The sequence below is a fragment of the Cercospora beticola genome, chromosome 1 (assembly GCF_033473495.1).
Source record: "Cercospora beticola chromosome 1, complete sequence".
NCBI lineage: Eukaryota > Fungi > Ascomycota > Dothideomycetes > Mycosphaerellales > Mycosphaerellaceae > Cercospora > Cercospora beticola.
In genome coordinates this window covers 936547-957468 of record NC_088935.1, presented here as the reverse complement: position 1 = coordinate 957468, position 20922 = coordinate 936547, and the positions used below count along the sequence as shown (strand labels likewise).

The following is a 20922-nucleotide window of genomic DNA, read 5'->3' as shown; positions in this document are numbered from 1 at the left end:
AATTGATACTGCCGTGGTCGCGGAGTTCCTGCGAAGATGATGAGACTAGTGTTGCGCCGATTTACTCATCGCTACCGACGCTGGCCATGCATACAGTTTTTGAGCATTTCTGGTCAACAGCTCTAGGATCGCTGGCGCCGCGTTCCTGGCAGATGGAGACTGCAAGCTTGAACACTTTATCTCGACGACACCTCTTGGGCTCGCTGCTCCTCCTCGACCGTCTTTCACGTGACCGGATGCGCCCGTGCGTCGCCGTCTTTTCGCCATGGCTCGGAAAGTTCACGACACACGGTGACGCATTCAGATCTCTACACATGCGAGATTGTCCGCAAACCCGGCATGCTTCTCTTTGGATCGTGAGTGTTCTGGCCTGTTGTATCAGCCACATGCCCGAATCTTGGAGAAGATGTTAGTTGATGCACAGTAAGGGAAGGCTTGAGCAGCATCGACTCCACAAGTGCAGAAGCTGAAAACGTCTTCTTCGCAAAGTGGACGGTCAGTGTGGACGTTGCCCGCATCGCGCTCCTTCACAATCTGGTGAAGCTCAAGTGAGGGCTTGGCCGTTGACGAAGTGAGTGGAGTGGAGCACAGCAAGTCAAACGCCGAAGGCAAATGCCTGCAGTTGCTGATTTTGCAGAGGCATGCGGAAGCAGCTTGCGCCGATGCGCTGACTTTGGACACCTCGTCACTACGCGATATCGATATCCTGCTGCTGATTACGATGCCGAGCTGTGGCATTTCTCCGTAGGCCTGCTCGGCATCCGGAAGCCATGGCTTCAGCCTGTCGTGTAGCCGCAGTATGCGGAGTTACTTGCGGAGGTACTCGAGAGAGTCGAGACTCGGCGGCATGCCATAGCAATGGGTGTGGCAGTGGACTGAATTATACTGCTCGATGTTTATGGAGATGCTCTTTCACTTCGCGATTTGCAACAAGTGGAACTCTCGTTCATATCCCCAGTCAGTGACAGCATTGCACAACCCCTGTTGGAGAAGGAATCCGGAGCAACCGTAAGCTTTTTGCCTCACTCTCCTGGGCGCGGGTGGGCGGGCGCGCTGGGGCAGCACGCGAGTTCGTCGTCGTGCAGAGGTACGTACCGGCCACGGGTCAATTTTTTGGTTCACTTCCACTTTCTCCAAAACAGAGCTTGCAAACCTCACTTCTTTCTCATCGCCCATTGCTGCTGTTCGCTCTCTTTTGTTTTCAGCGCACTGTTCAGCCGACATCGAAGATCTCCTTACTCCATTGGGCGTCCCCACACGCAGACCCTGGTCCGTTCGTCGGACTAGCTACGTCGCGACCGCCGGCAATTTTTTAGTCTCACTTGGACTCCGTGTTTCTCAAGTCGACCATCACCAGCGCATTCGCAATCGCAACCACCTTCCGCACCCGAGTCGCACCTGTCACACCTGCAGCGCGCCGAGCTGCAGTGCCACCGGCTCAAAATCATGGAGGACATTAAGGAGAAGGCTGAGAAGATGAAGGAGGGTGTGAAGGAGACCTTACTCGGCGTCGAGGACGAGGTGCAGACCTCCGACCAGACGCGCAGCGAGTTTATGGAACAAGCCAAGAAGGATGAGGCCTCGGGCGAGTACTACATGGGCCAGGAAGAGTTTGTCAATGCCGTCGCACCAGCCGGCGAAGACTACGTGAGTCTCACTACCTCACTGCTCCAACCTCAAAGGCCGCGCCTCGACGCGCCAGTGAGGTGCATCATCTCCACGCGACCTGGACACTGACTTCCGTCTAGCACAAAATCAAGCGCGATCAGTACGCCATCCTCTTCCAGATCGCCGACCGTCAACGCAAGGGTCGCGTCTCCCTCGCTGACTGGACCGTCTTCAACAACTTGCTTAAGAAGCCAGATGCCGAGTACGAGATCGCTTTCCGCCTGTTCGCAGACCCAAGCAGCGGCTTGGTCGACTTCAACACGTTCAAGGATGTTTACGCGAAGAACAAGACTGCCAGCACCATCCCCTTCAACTGGGACAGTGACTGGGCAAAGCTGTATTTGGGTGGAAAGCGACACAGACACTCCATGACATACCCGCAGTTCGCACAGATGCTTCGCGGACTCCAAGGCGAGCGCGTTCGTCAAGCTTTCCTGCACCTCGACAAGAAGGGCGAGGGCTACATCGAGCCCGAAGACTTCCAGCGCATTATCATGGAGACTGCTGCGCACAAGCTCTCGGACCACCTTCTGGTCAACCTCCCCACCCTCTGCAACATCTCCCCAGGATCGAAGATCTCATACGCCAATGTGCGCGCTTTCCAGAACATCCTCCGCGAGATGGACGTTGTCATCATGGTTATTCGCAACGCAGTTCGCAAGTCAAGCGACGGCAAAATCACCCGTGTCGACTTCTTGAACGAGGCCACGCGCGTTACGCGCTTCTCGCAATTCACACCAATGGAGGCAGACATCCTGTTCCACTTCGCGTCGCTCGATCAGCCATCCGGACGTCTCGGCCTGCAAGACTTCGACCGCGTACTCGACCCCAGCTGGCACGCCAAGGGCATTGATCCTGCAGAAGCTGTCTCCGATATCGCACAGAAGGCAGTCGTGAAGTCGACAACTTTCTTCCACGATGTCCTCGTGTCAGCGCATCACTTCGCTCTCGGTTCTATTGCTGGTGCTTTCGGTGCCTTCATGGTGTACCCGATCGATCTGGTCAAGACGCGCATGCAGAATCAGCGCAGCTCGAATGTGGGTCAACTTCTCTACAAGAACAGTCTTGACTGCGCGTCCAAGGTCATTCGCAACGAGGGCGCGCGTGGCTTGTACTCTGGCGTTTTGCCGCAACTCATCGGTGTCGCACCTGAGAAGGCCATCAAGCTCACAGTCAACGACATCGTGCGCGGCAAGTTCACCGACATCAAGACTGGCGACATCAAGTTCTGGCAGGAGATGGTTGCTGGTGGTTCCGCTGGTGGTTGCCAAGTCATCTTCACGAACCCGCTCGAGATTGTCAAGATCCGTCTACAAGTGCAAGGTGAGGCCATACGTGCTGCGGCCCGCGAAGGCGAGCAGCTTAAGAAGCGCACCGCCGTGTGGATCGTCCGCAATCTTGGTCTGACTGGCCTGTACAAGGGCGCGTCGGCTTGCTTGCTGCGCGACATTCCCTTCTCTGCAATTTACTTCCCATCATACGCGCACTTGAAGAAGGACTTCTTCGGCGAGTCGCCAACCAAGAAGCTGGGCATCCTGCAACTGCTCACTGCTGGTGCCATCGCCGGTATGCCAGCTGCGTACTTGACCACACCCGCCGATGTCATCAAGACTCGTCTCCAAGTCGAAGCTCGCAAGGGTGACGCGACTTACCTCAACATTCGCGACTGCGCACGCAAAGTCTTCCGCGATGAAGGTTTCAAGGCTTTCTTCAAGGGCGGTCCAGCTCGTATCCTTCGGTCTTCGCCGCAGTTCGGTTTCACGCTCGCAGCATACGAAGTCCTCCAAGGTCTTATCCCATTCCCGGGCGAACACGATGACAAGACCTCGCCGCGTGGCTCTCTCGAGCCCATCACCGGTGCCTCAGATCGACAGGCACCTCTTCCACACTTGCGTTGCCGTAACGCTCTCAAGATCATCTCGGATCTCGACATTGGATTCGGCAAAGTTCAGGCACCACAGCAAGGCGGCCTCGGCTGGCTGCCCGGCCGTAGCCAGAACTAGTTGACAACGATGACCCAAAGGTATGTATGTTTTCTTCGTGACTCCTGTTTTCCTCGCGTGTGTCTTTCGTAATGCGGCGGCGGCATGGGCATGTCAGATGAGCTGGGCTCAGAAGTCAGGCATTAATGCCAAAGTTTTCGTTGTTACTGAGATTTCTACGACGGAGAAATACTCGAGGAAGAAGATGTACCATTGTGCAGTGTTTATTACGGTTGGGAAGCGATTCAACGCGAAGCATAGCGGGCGGCAGACGGAGTTTGCGGCGTTTTCATAACTGGCGAAAAGGGCATTATCGCCAAGTTTTCACTACTACTTCTGAACAACAGCGATAGAGGGAAGGCATCGTTTAACCAACCAGGGAGCCTGGCAGGTGGGACTAGATGAACGGAAGCAAGCAAGCATGCGGTAGTCTCAGTGGAAATGTTACGATACGAGGGCAAGCAGAGTGGTGCTGAGCCGCTCTGCTTGCGTGTAATTACGAACAGAGAAACGATGAATTTTCGTTTGTGGCTTCACTTCTCATTGCTTATAATGCTCTTTCTCTGCTGATCATGCAGAAACAACGACAAGCTGCATGCCGTTGCCATAATTTGTGCAGAAGCACTGGAAACTAGAGAATGTCTTGGCAACGGCCAACTTCACAACCTCTCCACACCCCCACAGCCTCTTCTCTCCATCACCACAACATGCACCAAGCCCACCTAGCCCTCGCCACAAACATGGCAAAACGGCTCGTCCTCGTGGGGAACTCGCAGGAGATTCCAGATCTCAATCTGTGAATGATGCTTCTCTCTCATCACGAAAATCTCCAAGCCACGCTACCATCCAACCAAATTGCGTTCATGGACCTCGTGGGCACGGAAGCATCCGCTGAGAAGCGGCGCAAGATCCCAAGTTCGACAAGCTCGTCTGCAGGTACGGCTTGCTGGAGCTTCCCATATACCTTCTCGATAGTGGATCTGCATATGCTTCTGCGCGAACACGTTCGCTAGAATGAATGCCGTGGAGCTAGGAAAGTATTGTGGTGCGGGATGATGGCGAGCTGAGGAAGATCTGGTAGAGGCGCTGAAGCATAAGTATTTGCGGTTCCTACCTTTTCGTGCACTTTCTTTCCTGCTAGACTGGACCAAGAAACTATTCAGGTTGACTTGGCAGAGTCTCTCCACGATGTTCTTCACTCGCAAGTTGTTGGCCACCGTGCCGTTCCTCTTGCTCACTGCATCTGCGGCTCCGCAAGATTCTGCGGCAGCTGCAGCTCCACCGAGCAGGCCCGCTGTCAGCTCGACGAACTGCAATGGCAAGACATATGTCTATGAAGAGCTAGCTGGATACGGCTTCGTGGAAGACAACGCGAGAGATCGATTTGGTGATACCATTGGTGGTATCGGGTCGAGTATTGCTGTGGATAGACGGTGAGTGGTCTATCGGGAAGCTTCGTTGTAGATCTGCATGCTGACATCTATTGACTAGGTCTTGGGTCCGTCTTCCAGGCAACCGGTACACCGGACTTCTCTACGCACTGCCAGATCGCGGATGGAACACGGAGGGCACACTGAACTACCAGAACCGCATCCACAAGTTCTTGATCACTTTCCAGCCCAACGCTTCAGCATCAGTCTCGAGCCCTGCGCCACCAAACCTGCAATTCAGGTACCTCGATACTATCCTCCTCACAGATCCTGCTGGCAACCCAGCTGTAGGTCTCGATGGCGGCGCCATGGGACCATACCTCACCTACCCAGGCTATAACTTCTCCTTCCCCTCAGCAAACTACACTGGCGACGGCTTCGGTGGAGCCGGATCAGGTGGCTATCGGCTTGTGATTGACGCCGAAGGCCTTGCACTTGGCAGTGACGGCACTTACTGGATTAGCGACGAGTATGGCGACTACACTTACAACTTCTCTCCTTCTGGCCGCATGATCGGTGCCATCCGTCCCCCAGATGCTTTCATCCCGCAGCGTAACGGAGCTCAATCTTTCAGCTCTGATAACGCCCCACGATACAACCCAGACCTTCGCCCCACTCCACGCAACCCTACTAGCGGCCGGGCCAACAATCAAGGCCTGGAAGGACTGAGCATCAACCCACAAGGCACAAAGCTTTACGCCCTCACACAATCCGCTCTTCGTCAAGACAGCGGCTCTGGCAACCCTTCGACCCGCAATGCCCGCTTTCTCATCTTCGACATCTCAGGTCGTAACCGACGCTCTCCTCGTCTCGAAGCCGAATACGTCGTGCAACTCAACAACGTCCGTCCCGGTGACGCAACCTCCAACGTGGCTCGTCAAAGTGAGATCCACTACATCAGCCCAACACAGTTCCTTGTCCTGGCCCGTGACTCCAACGCCGGCCGCGGAGCAGCAAGCACCACCAGTGTCTACCGCCAGGTCGATGTCTTCGACATCTCTCGCGCGACAAATATCGTTGGAACATACGATTCTACCACAGGCTCCGTTGCTCCTGGTGGCGTGCTTCTACCAAATGTCACTCCCGCCCAGTACTGCTCTTGGTTGGACTATAATGTCAACAGCCAGTTGAATCGATTCGGAGTCAGGAATGGTGGAGATCAGAGCGATGGTTTATTGAATGAGAAGTGGGAGTCTCTGGCTTTGTTGCCCGTGAACCCACTTAACCAGGGATCAGATGGCGAGTTCTACATTCTGTCGTTCTCGGACAATGATTTCATTACCCAGGATGGATACTTGAAAGGCGGAGAGTTCAGGTATAGCGATGCCAGTGGCTTCAGCTTGGAGAACCAGGCTCTGATCTTCAAGGTGAGGATCCCAAGAGGTGAGAGGCCTCTGATCGGATAAATAAAATGTTTTGAACTGCAGATGTTACATGAGTTTGTGTATATATGCTGATGACGACGATGACTTTTACCTAATCCAACTCCTGCACCCAACACCAACAACACCGCGTTGTTTAAGAAGTGACCTGATCCCTCACCCTTCTCAACAACGGCTGACTCTCTCCAACTTCCCCATCCGGTTTCGGATACGGCAAATATCTAAACTCGCCCTTATCGACCTTCGACACACGCCACGTGCCTTCCGACTTCGCATCTTCAAAGAACTCTTGATTCTCCTCGAAACTTCTCCCACCTGTTTCAGGCGAGTATAGATACGTCCAGGTCCCGGCGATCAAGTTGGTGCCGGCGAAAATGAGGTAGATGTAGAAGTAGAGGTTGTTGAAGAGGATCGGGGTTATGAGGGTTATCGTGAAATTTGCGAGGCCCCAGATGATGACTGAAACTGCCGTGCCATGTGCACGCGCCGCAGTAGGGAATATTTCCGTCGGAATAAGCCAGACTGGTGTTAACCACCCAATACCGAAAGCTCCAGTCGCGACGAACAACGCTACGATTCCTGGAATTGCAACGGCGTTGACGTGGATGTGGAGATCTTCGTGGTATCGTGAGAGACCTCCGAACACGGCCAAGAGCAGGAAGCAGAGGGTCATTGTCCCAGAGCCGTAGAGCATCACGGTCCGTCGTCCGAGAGCATCGATGAGAACCCAGGCGAGAGTCATCAGGATGAAGTAGGAAATGAAGTTGGCCATTGTTAGATACTCCGACAACCGTACTCCGTAGCCTAGTTGCTCGAAGATTTGAGGGCCGTAGACGCTGACTGCGCCGTAGCCTGTTAGTGCTTGGTTGACTTGGCCCATGATTGTGATCATCTGGTAAATGTCAGTAACTATGTTCATCCCGAGCAGTGAAAATTATCTCACAGTTGGATGGAATTGCGTATGTCCTGGCGTGAACATCTCCTTGTATCCAACTTTGCTGTCGCTCTCGTCCTTGGAGGCCTGAACAAGCTCATCACATTTCTTTTGCGCATCATCTTCGCCAACGATCTCCTTGAGCGATTTTGTGGCATCTTCTGTTCTGTCATGATGCACAAACCATCTCGGACCTGCATTACGAGAAACGTATGTCAGCGTACGCATCTTGAAAACTTACGAACTTTCCTCTCATCCAAAATCCATAGTACGGACACCACTTACTCTCCGGCAACCAATAAATAAACACCAGCAGCGCCAAAGGATAAACCTGCATCGCAACAATCGGTATCCTCCAAGCCCACTCATTCTCCTTGCCCAAGTACACTGTCAGCGCCAAATTGATCGCAAATGCCATGTTGAGTCCAAAGATATTCGCCTGAAATTCCTGTGCCAAAGCCTTTCCTCTCGAATCATCGGACGATAATTCCGAACTATACACCGGCACAACAGAATCCACACCCCCAACACCCAACCCCATGACAATACGTCCAATATACATGACAATCAGCGGCGCAGGCTGCGAATGCTCGAATCCAAGTCCAGCGATAAACATGATGAAGTTACCAAGAGATGCAGTGGCGAGGGATCCGAAGAGGGCAGGTTTCCGGCCACGGGCGTTCGCGAACCAACTGAAGAGGACGGCGCCGAGGGCACAGCCGAGATAGTAGACTGAGACGATGACACCGACTTGTGGTGAGGATGAGGAGATTCCCATTGTGCGGAGGTAATCGTTGTTGGTGTTGATGAGGGACATCATGCCTTGATCGTAGCCATAGAGGGCGATGGCGGTGGAGGAGAAGGCGACGACCTATGTGAGAAGCAAGTGTTGGTGGACATCGTGGAGGTATGATTTCTGGTCATTGTGGTGCTGTAGGAATTTGTGCAGTTGATGATGGAAACGGGCCCTGCCTATGCTGTTCCCTCTTGCGTATTTCTACGTCTTTCTCACGATACCCTATTCATTGAAATGTGGGGGTAACTTCAGCGGCATGGCGAAGCAAAACCAATACATTTACACTCTCGCGCTCTCACATCAGAGCGAAGGCTGAAGTATCGCAGAAAATGAAGGTAAGAGTAACGGAGAGACCAACCTGCATCTTCTTATCCCCCACCAAATTGCCCAACTTCTTCGCAATCGCCATCTTGGCTAAGCTGGCCTTCCCTTCCTTGCTTCCCCAGTCTTGCCCTTGTCGCTCGCAGATCCGGTCGCACAGACGTTGCAGTCCCTTGTCTTGTCGTCGGAGCCAGGACCGTCCCTCGTCCTGTTCGAAGCTTATAATTCGTCAAGCTTCAGATCTTGTCAGGATGCGAAGTATTTCCGATCGTGGAGTGAACCAGGTCCGCGGGCCAGCTGGGGTACTGTGTCGGTCCAAGCAGAAGTCGTACGCAGGCCACTGGGAACTTGCTGCTTCGAGAGAAGTATCACATGAAAGAGAACCTGGTGACAGCTCTCGTGATAAGAGAAGAGGGAAGCAAAAAAATTCGCTCAGGAAACGTTGGAAGCGAGGTGTGGTGGTGGGTATGTGCACACCCACACACCCAAAGCTGCATAGCTGCATCTCGTGATTGTCGATCGTGGCTCATGACGTACAAAACGCCTCACAATCCATACATGCATGTGTGTCTCGATGTCGTGCATCGAAAGCGCAGCACGCGGCTAAAGAGAAATCTGGTACAGTTCAAGTCATCAAAATGAATTGAGAAGAAAGAGGAAGGAAACAGCAAAATTGCACATCCAAACAAGAGCTTTGCGAATTTTTGCTCGATCCGATCTCTCTGTTTTACATACAGTTCCTTTCTTTCCCGTACACCAGGTGCGAAGAAAGAGGAAGAGCCAGGGTATCATTTTACATGCCCAGAAGCAACGCCTCGTAAAAGAGGAAAAACGCGAACGCCATCGCTTAATCCGCATCAACAACGATAAAACGCGCGCCAAACCAACGAAGCACTTTCGACGTTCAGCAGCGAGTGTTCTTCTTCTTTGTCTCTTCCTTCTTTATCATCCCATTTTTCCCAAGCGCCAACGCTGAGTAGTAGCAATCCTTGCGTGTGATCTTGCTTTCTCCGACCATACTCATCTCCTGCCATCTAAGCAGAAAAGGTCTGCTGTTGTTGTCGTTGCTGGATGTTATCGCCATTCTGCGGCACTGTGAAGAACTCATCAAGCATATCCTTCACAGGCACATCCCAGACCTCCGAAATGGCCTTTCTCTTTCTCGGGCTGAGCTCTCCCACGCTCTTTTGTGGTTCTCCTCCCTCTTCATTAGCCCCTCCCATATTCACATCAGCTTCATCCGACACATTACTGTTATTCATCATCTCTTTGATTTGCATATACATGGGCAGCATCGTCTCCGACACGCCCATACCTTGACCATTGCCCCAAGGGTCCCAGTTGCCCTCGTTCTCGACGCTGATCATGAAGCGCATGGTGTCGCTCTGGCTGACGTCGCTGTTTTGCGAACCATCTGGCGTGAGCTCTGGTGACGAGTCGGTCAGGCCTGGTTCGTCTACGCGCCGCCAGCTTGAGAGATCGCCATCAACGGGTTGCCAATTCTCTCGCGCCATTTCTTCGATGCTCTCCAGGGTCATCTGGTTGCCGAGTATGCCAAAGCTCTCGAAAAGCTCAGTGTCCATATCGTTCAGACCAACATCGAACACGTTGTCGTCTGCAATGATCGGCAGCTCCGTGACTGGCTCGACGGTCGACAGTGGTAGATCGAGCTTCTGTGCCATTGCCTCGCGCATTGTCTGCTCTTTCTCCGCCTCCTTGGCCTGCTCGTTCGCGGCATCGAGTTCAGCCTGCTTCTTGGCGAGTTTCTGCCTGACGGAGGCGGGAACCATCTTCCGGCGAACCTGCTCCAACTCTTGCTTGGTGAGCTCGTCTTCCTTGAGGTCGTTGACAGTGAGACGGGCCTTCGCAGGAGGAGCAGACTTAGCAGTCTGCGCATCTGGTTTCGCATTGGCATTGCCATCTTTGTCAACGTCAAGCGCTTTGGTAGCGTTCTCGAGGAAGAATCCGAGCGGGTCGTCAACGGGCTGGTGCTGAGCCTTGTCATGCTCGTTGAGCTGAGCTTCGGTGTCGAAACCGCGGAGAGAGTGTTCACAAGATGAGTCCTTGCATTTGAATCTCCTCGATTCTGCCTCACGCTCCATGTCAGCTTTGAGCTGTTGCTGCGTCTTCTTGATCTGCTCTGGACTCTGCTGGCCCTTGCCACTGCCAAGTGCAGGACTGGCATTTGCATTCGCTGGAGTGGTCGCTTGCGCTGCAGGCGTGGACACTTGACTGCCAGGTTGGTTGGGCTTGCGTTTCTTTTGCGGTGGAAACTTGAGCTTGTCTTGTGTGAGGCCTGGCTGATCTTGAGCGTACATTGGTACGCCAGGACTCTGCGCTGACCAGTCAAACTTCTTGTCGTCAGTTGGTGCGGGCGGTGCGCGAGCATGAGAAGGCTTGCGCGCGTGTCCCTGTTGCGAGGGCGCAGCTGCCATAGAAGGAGCCTGTGGTTGCTGGTCCTTGCCAGCACCTCCTTTCTGTGCCTGTAGACGGAGTTGCAGCTGTTTGAACTCGTTCATGTAGCCGCTGACGGCCCTCTCCATCTCTTGCAGCTGCTGTTGCGTCAAAGAGTAGTAGTCTCGCATGGTCGCCTGTTCGTCCTTGACATTTTGCTGAAGTAGCAATTTCGCTCGAATGATGTCCCGCAATGGCGCCTCCAGACCCCAGGACATAGCCGTTGGGAATGTCGCCGACATTTGGAAGATCGGCTTGTATAGCCTCTGAAGGGCCGCCTTGACCTTTTCCTGGCTCTGCGGGTCCATGTTGACTGGCGGACCCTTGGGAGTGGTGCTTTGAATCTCCTTCATGATGTTCGTCAGCCTCAGGCTGGCTTCCTGTTGAGACATGGCAGGCGCAGGCGCGGCACCGCCAACGCCACCCTGTGCCTTGCGAAGAGCGTCCATCTGAGCTTGGCGCTTTTGCATGAACGCATTTCTCTGCTCGGGCGGCATCTGCGCGAGCTGCTCGCGTGTCGGCCCTTGCTGTTGGGACTGCGATGCTTGCATTGGTGGCGCTTGCGGAGCCTGCTGCTGCAAGGCTGGATTGCTGACCTCGACGACATCGTCGCTGCCTGGCTTTTGACCTTGCATAGGTCCAGCTTGAGGTGGACGTTGCTGTGCCTGACCGCCATTCGGCATGTTCGCCTGTTGTGGTCGGGGTATTTGTGGAGTTGCACCGGGCGGTTTCTGTCCCTGCTGAGCACGCTGCGCATTTCGCATCTCTGTAATCTTCTGGCGAACAATGATGGTCCTGATCATGTCGTCGTTCATCTGCTGTGTTTTCGGTGCGTGCATGTTACGGAATCTCGCAATCTCATCGGGCGAGATCATACGCATCATCTGCGCTTGCACTTGTGGAGGGACGCCTTGTTGGCCGGGATCACCACCTGCTTGAGGAGCTTGCATCATCGGTGCAGGAGGCACCATCTGAGCCGGCGGAGCTTGCGATGCGCCCATCGAAGGCTGCTGTTGCATGTTGTTGACTTGCGGCTGCTGCTGACCATTTTGTGCTTCTTGTGACCGTCGCTGCTGGGTAATGAAAGCTTGCAAGGCACTGTTAATCTCTTGCGCATTCGCCGAATACCATTGCTGCTGCAACTGTCCAACGCGCTCGATGGTCTGCTGTGGGACCACGGAGCTGTTTTGTACGACGTGTTGCTTCAGATCGCCCCATTTCTGTACCTGTGGCGGCACCGAGATGGAGAGTGCGGTGAGCACTTGACGCGGGAATGGTTTCTGATCCATGATTTGCTGCCTCAGCCTCAAGATCTGTTGCTGCTGCGCGTTGCGCTGCATCATCGCTTGAGGATTCATCTGCATGTTGGGTTGATTCTGAGGCGGTTGCCCGTTGAAGCCGCCCATCGCATTGCCCATTTGCGGCTGCATCATATTCGCGTTTTGCTGGGCATTCTGCTGCGGCATGCCTGGCATGCCCGGCTGATTCATCTGCCCTGGCTGACCCATGCCATTTGGTTGCTTGATGATGTTCATCTTCGCCAGCATCATAGCCATATCGTTTGGTGGCATGCGCACGAGCTTGTCCCTCAATGCAGGAGGCACACGTGACAGGATGTCTTGCAAATTTTGCGGGATCATCTGCTGACCGGGCTGGTTCTGCTGTTGGTTCTGGTTGAGCATATTCTGATGGTGTTGCATGAGCTGGTTTGCGTTCGGTGCCATCGGCTGTTGTCGATTTGGCTGCGGTGTGCCAGGCGTCGCCTGCCCGGGTGGAACCATAGGTCTGTTGAGCATCGACATGGCTGGGCTGGCTGATTGGCCGCCAGCGCCACCATTGAATGCATTCGGCGCGTGCAGTCCGCCAGGCTGCCCGGTCAGCTGGTTCTGTTGTTGCTGCTGTTGCTGTTGCATGCGTGCTGCTTGCATGGCCTGCTGTTGCGCCATCAACTGCTTTTGCATGCGCTCTCGCTGTTGCGCAGTCTGCTGTTGCTGAAAGAAGGCTTGCTGTGGGTTGACGGCGTTGTTCCCACCTTGCCCGCCTTGGTTACCGAGCATCTGTGGATTGATCCCCGGATTACCCATTCCCATGTTGAAGTTGCTGTTATTAGTGCTGGCTGGCACGACCTGCTCGCCGGCATCCTGTAGCTTCATGGCGGTGGCCTGCTGTCCAAGAATGCCAGAAACGTCGAAATTCTGACCACCCGTTTGCGAAGGCGGTCGCTGCTGAGCGTTGTTGTTATTATTGTTGTTGTTCATCTGCATGTTGATGTTGTTGCCGTTTTGCTGCATCCCGGGGTTCTGTTGTGCTCCCATCTGCTGTTTACGCTGGTCGAAGAGCTCCTGGGCCTTCTTCATGCAAAAAGTGAGGACCGGGTCACGCTTTTGCTGTTGGCAAATATTTCTCTGCGCGTCACTCATCTGTGCCAGGAGCTGGGCCCGCATGGTCCGCCTCTGCTCCTCGGGCATCTTTTCGAACATCTGGCGTGCCCGTGCCAAAACTGCCGGGTGTAGCACCTGATTCGGTTGCCCTTGGCCCATGTTTGGCGCCTGCTGCTGCTGGCCGGACTGGTTCATGTTGTTTTGCTGGGGCTGTTGTCCCTGCTGTGATGGCTGACGCCCTTGACTCGACATCTGCAGTGCCGAAGGATCAAGAGTGCCTGTCTGACCTGGCATCGGTGACGGCTGCATTGGACGCGAGAGCTGTGCGGGGAACATGGGGTTGTTCTGGCCGTTCATCTGGTTCTGCTGTTGGCCCATGGCGTTGTTCGGGAAGCCCATGCCGTTCATGCCATTCATGCCGTTCATGGCGTTGACGTTTTGCATGTTCTGCATATTGGGCATGTTGGGCATGCCGCCCATCATGTTGCCGGGCCGCATCATGCCGTTATTGCCACCCATCTGATTCGGCATCATGCCTGCGGCGCCCAGCGGGAGAGTGCCGGCTTGCTGATCGCGCCGCTGGCGGATCTCGCGCATCTTCTGATCCATCCGCTCGACGTACTGTTCCTTGTTGCTTGAATCTTCAAAGGTGCGCGATTCCCATTTCTGTGCGATGGCCAGGCACATGGAGGTGTCGGCGTTGATGAGTCGGAGTTGGCTGACGCTGTGGACGAGTCAGTCATGTGGGTGAGGCCGCGGTGGTGAACGGGAAGTGGTCGAGTGGACGTGGCAGACAAAGAGCGGTCGTGCAAGTGTGGGGTCAAGTGGTGAGTGTGTGGACGGATGGCTGCGTCTGTGACTGGCACACGCCAACAGCACGACCGTGTCTTGCCGCAGTTGGCTGGCTGGTTGGTTGGAGGGATGGAGGGGGAGAAGGGTAGGGTCAGACGAGGGTGCACTTACAGCTGCATTATCCGACTCGCGCGATCTTGTATAGAGTGCGCTTGCTGCCAGGCGCCGATAAATTTCGAGGCGTCGCCGTTCCTCAGTTCTTGCATGATCTTTGCGAAGATCTGCTGCTGCACATTGCCATTCTGCGGGCGCTGCATGCCGCCAGCGCCGCCCATCTGGTTCATGCCGTTCGGCGCCATCATGTTTGGCTGTTCCATCGTTGCTGGACTCGCAGCGCTGCCCGCCGTCAAGGCTCGAGGGCGTGGTCGGAGTCGTCGTCAGTCGGCATTCGGTGGGGGAGGGATTCGTTGCGCGTCGCGGTGTCGAGTGCGAGTGTGTCTGTGCGATGGAGAGTAAAGTGTCGTCTACCGCCTGTAATCGGGCGCGAGGCAGGGCGGGCGTAGAGGGCGGCGGTGCTTGGATGGAGGCAACCAGTGGGTAGTGCGAGAAGGGCGCAGTACACAGCTCGGTCGCACCGGTCACAGGGCGAAGTTGGGTTGCGGTCAAGTCTACGGGCTCGCAGTCGAATGTGTCGTCGCGGTAGTGGAGCCGTAGGTTGTCAGCTTCCCAGCAAGAGCGTCCCCGTGAAATCGAAACAATGCGATGCGGGTGGTGGGTAGGTGATTGTATTGTCGGTATTGTCGATATTGTCGCCGTTCCGCTGCGCCCGCTGTCCACACTCCGTCCCGCAGTAGTGACAGCAGCAGCAGCAGTGACAAGAGCGCAGGCGGGCAACGGACAACGACCGTCCAGGTCTGCTGCCACGACAGGCGCTGCTGCGAGAGGGTGTGTGTTCGTGGTCGGCAAGGTTTGGCGGATGGTGGTTTGGCACTAGTCGAGCCTAGTCGGCGCACCCATGCAGTACGCCCAGCACCACGGCCCGTTGCTTTTGCTGCTCTACAATTGCGACGATGCGGAAGACGGGCGGGACAGTGGACGACGCAGCAAACACACGATCCCGTCGGCCTCGCTGTTCTCGCTTCAGCAGCGCATTCAACGCCGTCCGTCCTCGAGCAGACAGCGTCGAGCAGGTCATGCACGGCTGGCGATCCTGGCAAGCGCTAACGCTGGCTGCCGTTGATGTCCAGCGGGCGTTTATAGAGGCGCCGATGATTCTGGCACATGGAACACGCCCACCTCGCTGCACCGCTGCGACTCAGTCCACGCACTTTGACACACATCCGCCCGCTGGCTGCCGTTCTTCACGCGCACTCTCCGCACCTCGTCACAACCATCACAGCCCGAACTGAACTTCACAGCACAACAGACGGGCGAGTTGGAAAAACGTCACACGTCTCGCCAGAGTCGCGGGTATGCAAGGGTTCGATGGCTTGACCAGGGTTCGCGAAATCATCCCAAGGATATTGCAGCAACCAAGTCAGCTGTCGAATACCCCGTCGCCGCTGCCTCTCAACATGGCACTTTCGTCCCCATCGCACAATCCAATCCCTCCGCACTGAGCACGCCGCCTCGGTGCCCGAAGACTGCACGTCGTTGCAACTGTTCTGCTGTCACTCCTTCACTTCGCATCGTGATGAGGCTGCCCAATTGCGATACTGCGGGGCGGGTGATTGGCTGCACGGCAAATCAGCCCGCTTTGCATAGGCGTACCGTTGGTAAGACGCAGCAACAGAGAGGCATGAGCACGCTCGAAATAGGCATAGACTCCCACTGCCTGACTGACATGTGGTTCGTGGCTGGCCGCTTCTGATCACTATCGACTGCCAGCGATCATATCGAGCGATGCTTGTCGGATGAACTGGAAGTCGGTGGAGCGTCCCGTGCGCCTCCTCCCACAGAACGACGACAACCACAACAAAGAGCGGCCGCTCTCACGTTGCCTTTGGTAGGGTGCTCTAACGATTTCATCTAGCACTATTCTCTCAAGTCAACTTCCCAAGACCTGCGGCTCGTGAACGACTATTCTTGGCATATCCTGAGCACCACCCAGTTTAGAGTGGGCACAGGGTTGACCACAGCGAGAGTGGCTCGCGAGCAGGCATTCCATCTGGCAACATGACTGGTGGTGTCCCACTAAGCTTAAACCACATCCTTCACCCCTTCACAGCTATATTTTTGAACTCCTTCGTGATATTCGTTATGGCCTCCTCCACAGGCAACCGTTCCATCGAACTGGCACCGAAAAAGCCATGTATTCCGTCAACTCTCTCCAACACATATGTTGCGTCTTCAGGCTTCGCAATGGGGCCTCCATGGCACAACACGATTATATCAGGGTTAACCTTGATCGCAGCATCGCGAATACCCTGAATTAGTTTCACGCAGTCGTCTAGACTCTTGCCAGTCTTGGCACCAATGCTGCCTGAACTGGTGAGTCCCATATGCGCGACGAGAACACTGACTTGCTGTTAGCTGATGTCGTTGCTGTCGTTGTCGGTCGAGAAGAAAAGGGAGAACACTAACTCTGCACCCGCTTGCGCCATCTTTGTCGCATCGTCATCATTGAAAACATATGGCGTTGTCAACATGTCCAATTCATGTGCAATCCGAATTGCCTCAACCTCCAAATCGTACCCCATGCCCGTCTCTTCGAGATTCTCGCGAAATGTCCCATCAATTAACCCCACTGTCGGGAAATTCTGAACGCCTTCCTCACACATCTCGTCAGCAAAACTTCACAACTTCACAACCTCCCAAACCACATCAGAGACATCCTTCAAATACATACCCGCAAATCCCAACCCCTTCAACTCCCTCATAAACCTCTCCATATCCTTAAACGGATCGGTCCCGCAAACCCCCGCAATCACAGGCGTATGCTTCACAATCGGCAACACTTCTTTCGCCATATCAACGACGACATCATTGGCATTGGAGTATGGCATCAATCCTGCGAGAGAGCCTCTTCCCGCCATGCGAAATCTTCCGGAATTGTAGATGATGATTAGGTCGCCTCCGCCGGCTTCGATGAATTTGGCGCTGAGGCCGATGCCTGTGGAAAAGATCGGTCAGCTGAGCATTTTGATCGCTTTTTAGGCAATTGATGATATGTGATCTATTTGACGAACCGGCACCTGCACCCACGATGGGTTTTCCATTTTGGATTTGTTCTCGGAAGGCTTCGAGGATAGATTTTCGGTCTGTTGGCGGACTCATGATGACAGTCCTGCAGAAGCAATAACGGCGAGTAGCTTCTTAGGTATGATGGGATTGTGCTTTGCCTTCTTGCAGTAATAACAACGACACGAACTTTGTCGGTCTGGGTTGGAGCTCGAGCAGTGAAGCACTGTGACGCAATGCTTCAAGGTGCATGTGGTCCGGCTTCCTGGTTGCTTTCTCCGCACTTTCGCTCGAGCAGGAGAGACACGACCAGGCAAGAGCGAGCACCATTGGACGAGAATTGGTTGTCGACGAGTCTGAACTGAGAAGCGACTTGCTACTAATAGTTTACCCTTCGCAAAGTTCAAGAACCACAAGATGCCTCACATAGCATTACTGGGAACTTGCGATGTACGATATCGTGTCCATAAGCTGTATGGATACTAATATTGCTGTTAGACAAAACTCGAAGAGCTGTTGTATTTGCGTTCCCAGATTCTCGAGCAAGGCAGTTCAACCAGAATCACATTTGTCGATGTCGGAAGATCACCTACAAAACACGAAGCTATCACTATTACCCAAGATACCTTGACATCAAAATACCAGCCCACAGAAAATCAGCATGTAGCAAGTCTCTCAAGAGGAGACGTGATCAAATATATGATCACATGTGCATCCAACTGGCTTCGCGAAGCATATGAACGAGGCCTCGACGATCCCAAGCAAGCTATTCACGGTATCGTCAGCGCTGGAGGCACAGGCGGAACTTCTCTCGCAGCAGGCGTCATGCGCGAAAATCTCCCAATCGGTCTCCCCAAACTCATCGTCAGCACTGCTGCATCAGGCGACACAGGTCCCATTGTCGGCGAAAGCGATATCACTCTCACCTACTCCGTCGTCGACATTGCAGGCACAAACTCCCTCCTCAAACGCATATTATCCAACGCCGCTGGTTCAATACATGGCATGGCATTAGCATACCAAAAATCACTCCCTCCATACTCCACACCAACAGCAAATTCCAGAAATGCAAAACTCCGCGTCGGCCTCACCATGTTCGGCGTAACAACCCCCTGCGTCGACAAAATCCGCTCCTACCTCGAATCCACCCATCCCATCGAATGCTTTGTCTTCCACTGTACCGGCCACGGCGGCAAAGCGATGGAACGCCTCATCGCACAAGGAGACCTTGACGCAGTTCTCGACATCACCACAACAGAGATCTGCGATCACTTAGCCGGAGGTGTAATGAGCGCTGGACCTCATCGTCTCGAAGCAGCACTAAAAGCCGGAATTCCGTATGTGATTTCGTTAGGAGCGACGGATATGGTGAATTTTGGGCCAAAAGCGACTGTTCCGGAGAGGTATGCGGATAGGTTGTTGTATGAGCATAATCCGACTGTGACGTTGATGCGGACGAGTGGGGAGGAGTGTAGAGCGATTGGGGAGTTTGTTGTGGAGAAGGTGAAAGGATTTGCGAGGAAGAAGGAGAATGTTAAGGTTGTGTTGCCATTGGGAGGTGTGAGTATGATTGCTACGCCTGGAGGACCTTTCTACGATGAGGAAGCTGATAAGGCGATATTCGGCGCTGTGAGGGAGGGCTTCGAAGAAAGTGGGGTGGAAGTCGTGGAGGATGAAAGAGCTATCAACGACGAAGGATTCGCGGTTGATATTGCCAAGAGACTGGTTGGACTGATGCAGTTGTGAGGATTTGTTGTTGATGCTGTATGTCCGGGCCGGAGCTTGTGAAACTTGGAGAGGAAAGCCACACTGACAAAGGGATTTTTCAGCCGCGCGACAAGAAACGCCCGAGAGGCGTTTCGCTTAGAACGCGATTACATAATTTTACTAAATGGCCAAGTCAACGCCACATAAATCCTTCGACGCGGACGATCGTCACCAACCGACGGCCACCGACTGTCACACTGCTGGCCAAGGTGCGTTGTGTCAGCAGCTCGCAGGAGTTCCAAAGCCGAAGGCCGACGAACTCTCTGTGTTGTACCTGCATTGAAAGTGCGGGCGAAGGTCTGAGTGGTGTTCTGGCTACGTTGACGAAAAGGATTGCGCTTGTGGCTTGCAGCTTAGCTCGCAGGAGCTCCATCTTCAGAGGAAGCTGTTGCTTGTCTAAGCCGGAGGAAGCTCAACAGGCCGAGCATAGCTCTAGGAAACCATGATTGATGAGATAGCTTGCAGTCTGGGGGGCTACACGGCAACAACTACAACGTGGAGGGAATATAAGAATGGAGTCCACGCTCGTACCTGGAATCATACTCAGCACAGAAACAACAAGGTCCAACTAAGCTAGCCAGACAACAACATATCAAGACCCCAACCATAAACAATAAGAGCAACAACCACAACCACAACATCTCAACCACCAACACAATGTCTTCCAACTCAGACAAGAAACTCCTCGTCGTCTTCGGCGCAACGGGAAACCAAGGTGGCTCCGTCATCGACCTCGTCCTCTCCACCCCAGATCTGTCCTCTAAATACTCCCTCCGCGGCATAACCCGCTCGACTAGCAGCCCAAAAGCCCAAGCCCTCACCTCCAAAGGCGTAGAGATGGTCTCTGCCGACCTCAACGACCCCTCATCCCTCCAATCCGCCCTCCAAGGCGCCTACGGCGTCTACGGCATAACAGACTTCTGGTCCCTCATGTCCAAAGAGAAAGAAATCACCCAAGGCAAAGCCATCTTCTCCGCAGCCCGATCCTCCGGCGTCAAGCACCTCGTCTTCTCCGCTCTACCATACGCTGAGAAGTTAACAAACGGCCAACTCGCCCACGTCGAACATTTCGACTCCAAAGCGATTGTCAAAGAATACATCGAAGAAAACAAAAAGTCCACCGGAATGATCGCATCGTACTTCATGCCCGCAATGTTTTTGCAAGAAGCCCAAAAGCAAATCCGACCAAATCCTCAGAATAACAATAAACCCACCATTGCTCTCCCCTTCCCAGACGAAAACATCGCGTGGCCTATGATCGACGTCAACGCTGATACAGGAAAATACGTCATGGGACTCTTCGAAGGAGGCTCAAAGGCCGACGGAGTCAGCGTCAATGGAGTGAGCACTTGGACGACTCCGAAGGAGTTCGTGGCGGCTGTGAGTAAGAGTGTTGGCAAAGAAGTCGATTTTGTGCCTTTGCCGAGGGAGGTGTTTGAGGGCTTTTTGCCGGATGCGGTGAAGAAGGAGTTGGGTGAGATGATGGATTTAATTGGGAAATGGAATTATTTTGGGAAGGGACAAGAGAAGGAGCAGGAGGGACATGATGAGTGGTTGGCGAAGGGGACGAAGAAGGTTGGGTTGGAGGAGTGGGTTGGGAAGACGAAGTTTGAGATTTGAGGAATGATGAGTGAGATGTAGTGACTGGGTGCACGAAGTGAAATGTAGAGCGGGAGATTAGCAACAGAAATGGATAACTTACTACTACTACTACTTCTCTGTTTGCCTTCAATCGCTGCATCCGTGCGATCCGAATTGGACAATACTTCAGAAACCTTGAGCTGTTCATTGCAGACACATCCCCGTAAATTTAGTATGGTATATTCACATCTTAC

General features: G+C 54.0%; 7 protein-coding genes across 7 annotated transcripts; 4 read left to right on the top strand and 3 right to left on the bottom strand.

The window, feature by feature from the left end:
* Window positions 1-1446: 1446 nt before the first annotated feature.
* RHO25_000376 (uncharacterized protein) lies at window positions 1447-3671 on the top strand (the record flags this gene model as incomplete). Its single annotated transcript, XM_023592993.2, has 2 exons — window positions 1447-1647; window positions 1749-3671. 2 exons carry the CDS (start codon window positions 1447-1449, stop codon window positions 3669-3671), a joined length of 2124 nt encoding a protein of 707 aa, XP_023458076.1.
* Window positions 3672-4838: 1167 nt separating this feature from the next.
* On the top strand, window positions 4839-6486 carry RHO25_000375 (uncharacterized protein; the record flags this gene model as incomplete). Its single annotated transcript, XM_023592992.2, has 2 exons — window positions 4839-5083; window positions 5142-6486. 2 exons carry the CDS (start codon window positions 4839-4841, stop codon window positions 6484-6486), a joined length of 1590 nt encoding a protein of 529 aa, XP_023458077.1.
* A 112-nt stretch (window positions 6487-6598) lies between these two features.
* RHO25_000374 (uncharacterized protein) lies at window positions 6599-8601 on the bottom strand (the record flags this gene model as incomplete). The annotated part of the gene is made up of 4 exons (XM_023592991.2): window positions 6599-7354; window positions 7406-7590; window positions 7682-8267; window positions 8551-8601. 4 exons carry the CDS (start codon window positions 8599-8601, stop codon window positions 6599-6601), a joined length of 1578 nt encoding a protein of 525 aa, XP_023458074.2.
* A 946-nt stretch (window positions 8602-9547) lies between these two features.
* Window positions 9548-14517, bottom strand: RHO25_000373 (uncharacterized protein; the record flags this gene model as incomplete). The annotated part of the gene is made up of 2 exons (XM_023592990.2): window positions 9548-14072; window positions 14312-14517. 2 exons carry the CDS (start codon window positions 14515-14517, stop codon window positions 9548-9550), a joined length of 4731 nt encoding a protein of 1576 aa, XP_023458142.1.
* A 1836-nt stretch (window positions 14518-16353) lies between these two features.
* On the bottom strand, window positions 16354-17416 carry RHO25_000372 (uncharacterized protein; the record flags this gene model as incomplete). Its single annotated transcript, XM_023592989.2, has 4 exons — window positions 16354-16657; window positions 16724-16907; window positions 16989-17252; window positions 17329-17416. The coding sequence occupies 4 exons, from the start codon at window positions 17414-17416 to the stop codon at window positions 16354-16356; spliced, it is 840 nt and encodes a 279-aa protein (XP_023458072.1).
* Window positions 17417-17737: 321 nt separating this feature from the next.
* On the top strand, window positions 17738-19066 carry RHO25_000371 (uncharacterized protein; the record flags this gene model as incomplete). The annotated part of the gene is made up of 2 exons (XM_023592988.2): window positions 17738-17770; window positions 17819-19066. 2 exons carry the CDS (start codon window positions 17738-17740, stop codon window positions 19064-19066), a joined length of 1281 nt encoding a protein of 426 aa, XP_023458073.1.
* Window positions 19067-19744: 678 nt separating this feature from the next.
* On the top strand, window positions 19745-20707 carry RHO25_000370 (uncharacterized protein; the record flags this gene model as incomplete). The annotated part of the gene is made up of 1 exon (XM_023592987.2): window positions 19745-20707. The coding sequence occupies one exon, from the start codon at window positions 19745-19747 to the stop codon at window positions 20705-20707; it is 963 nt and encodes a 320-aa protein (XP_023458137.1).
* Between the last annotated feature and the right edge of the window lie 215 nt (window positions 20708-20922).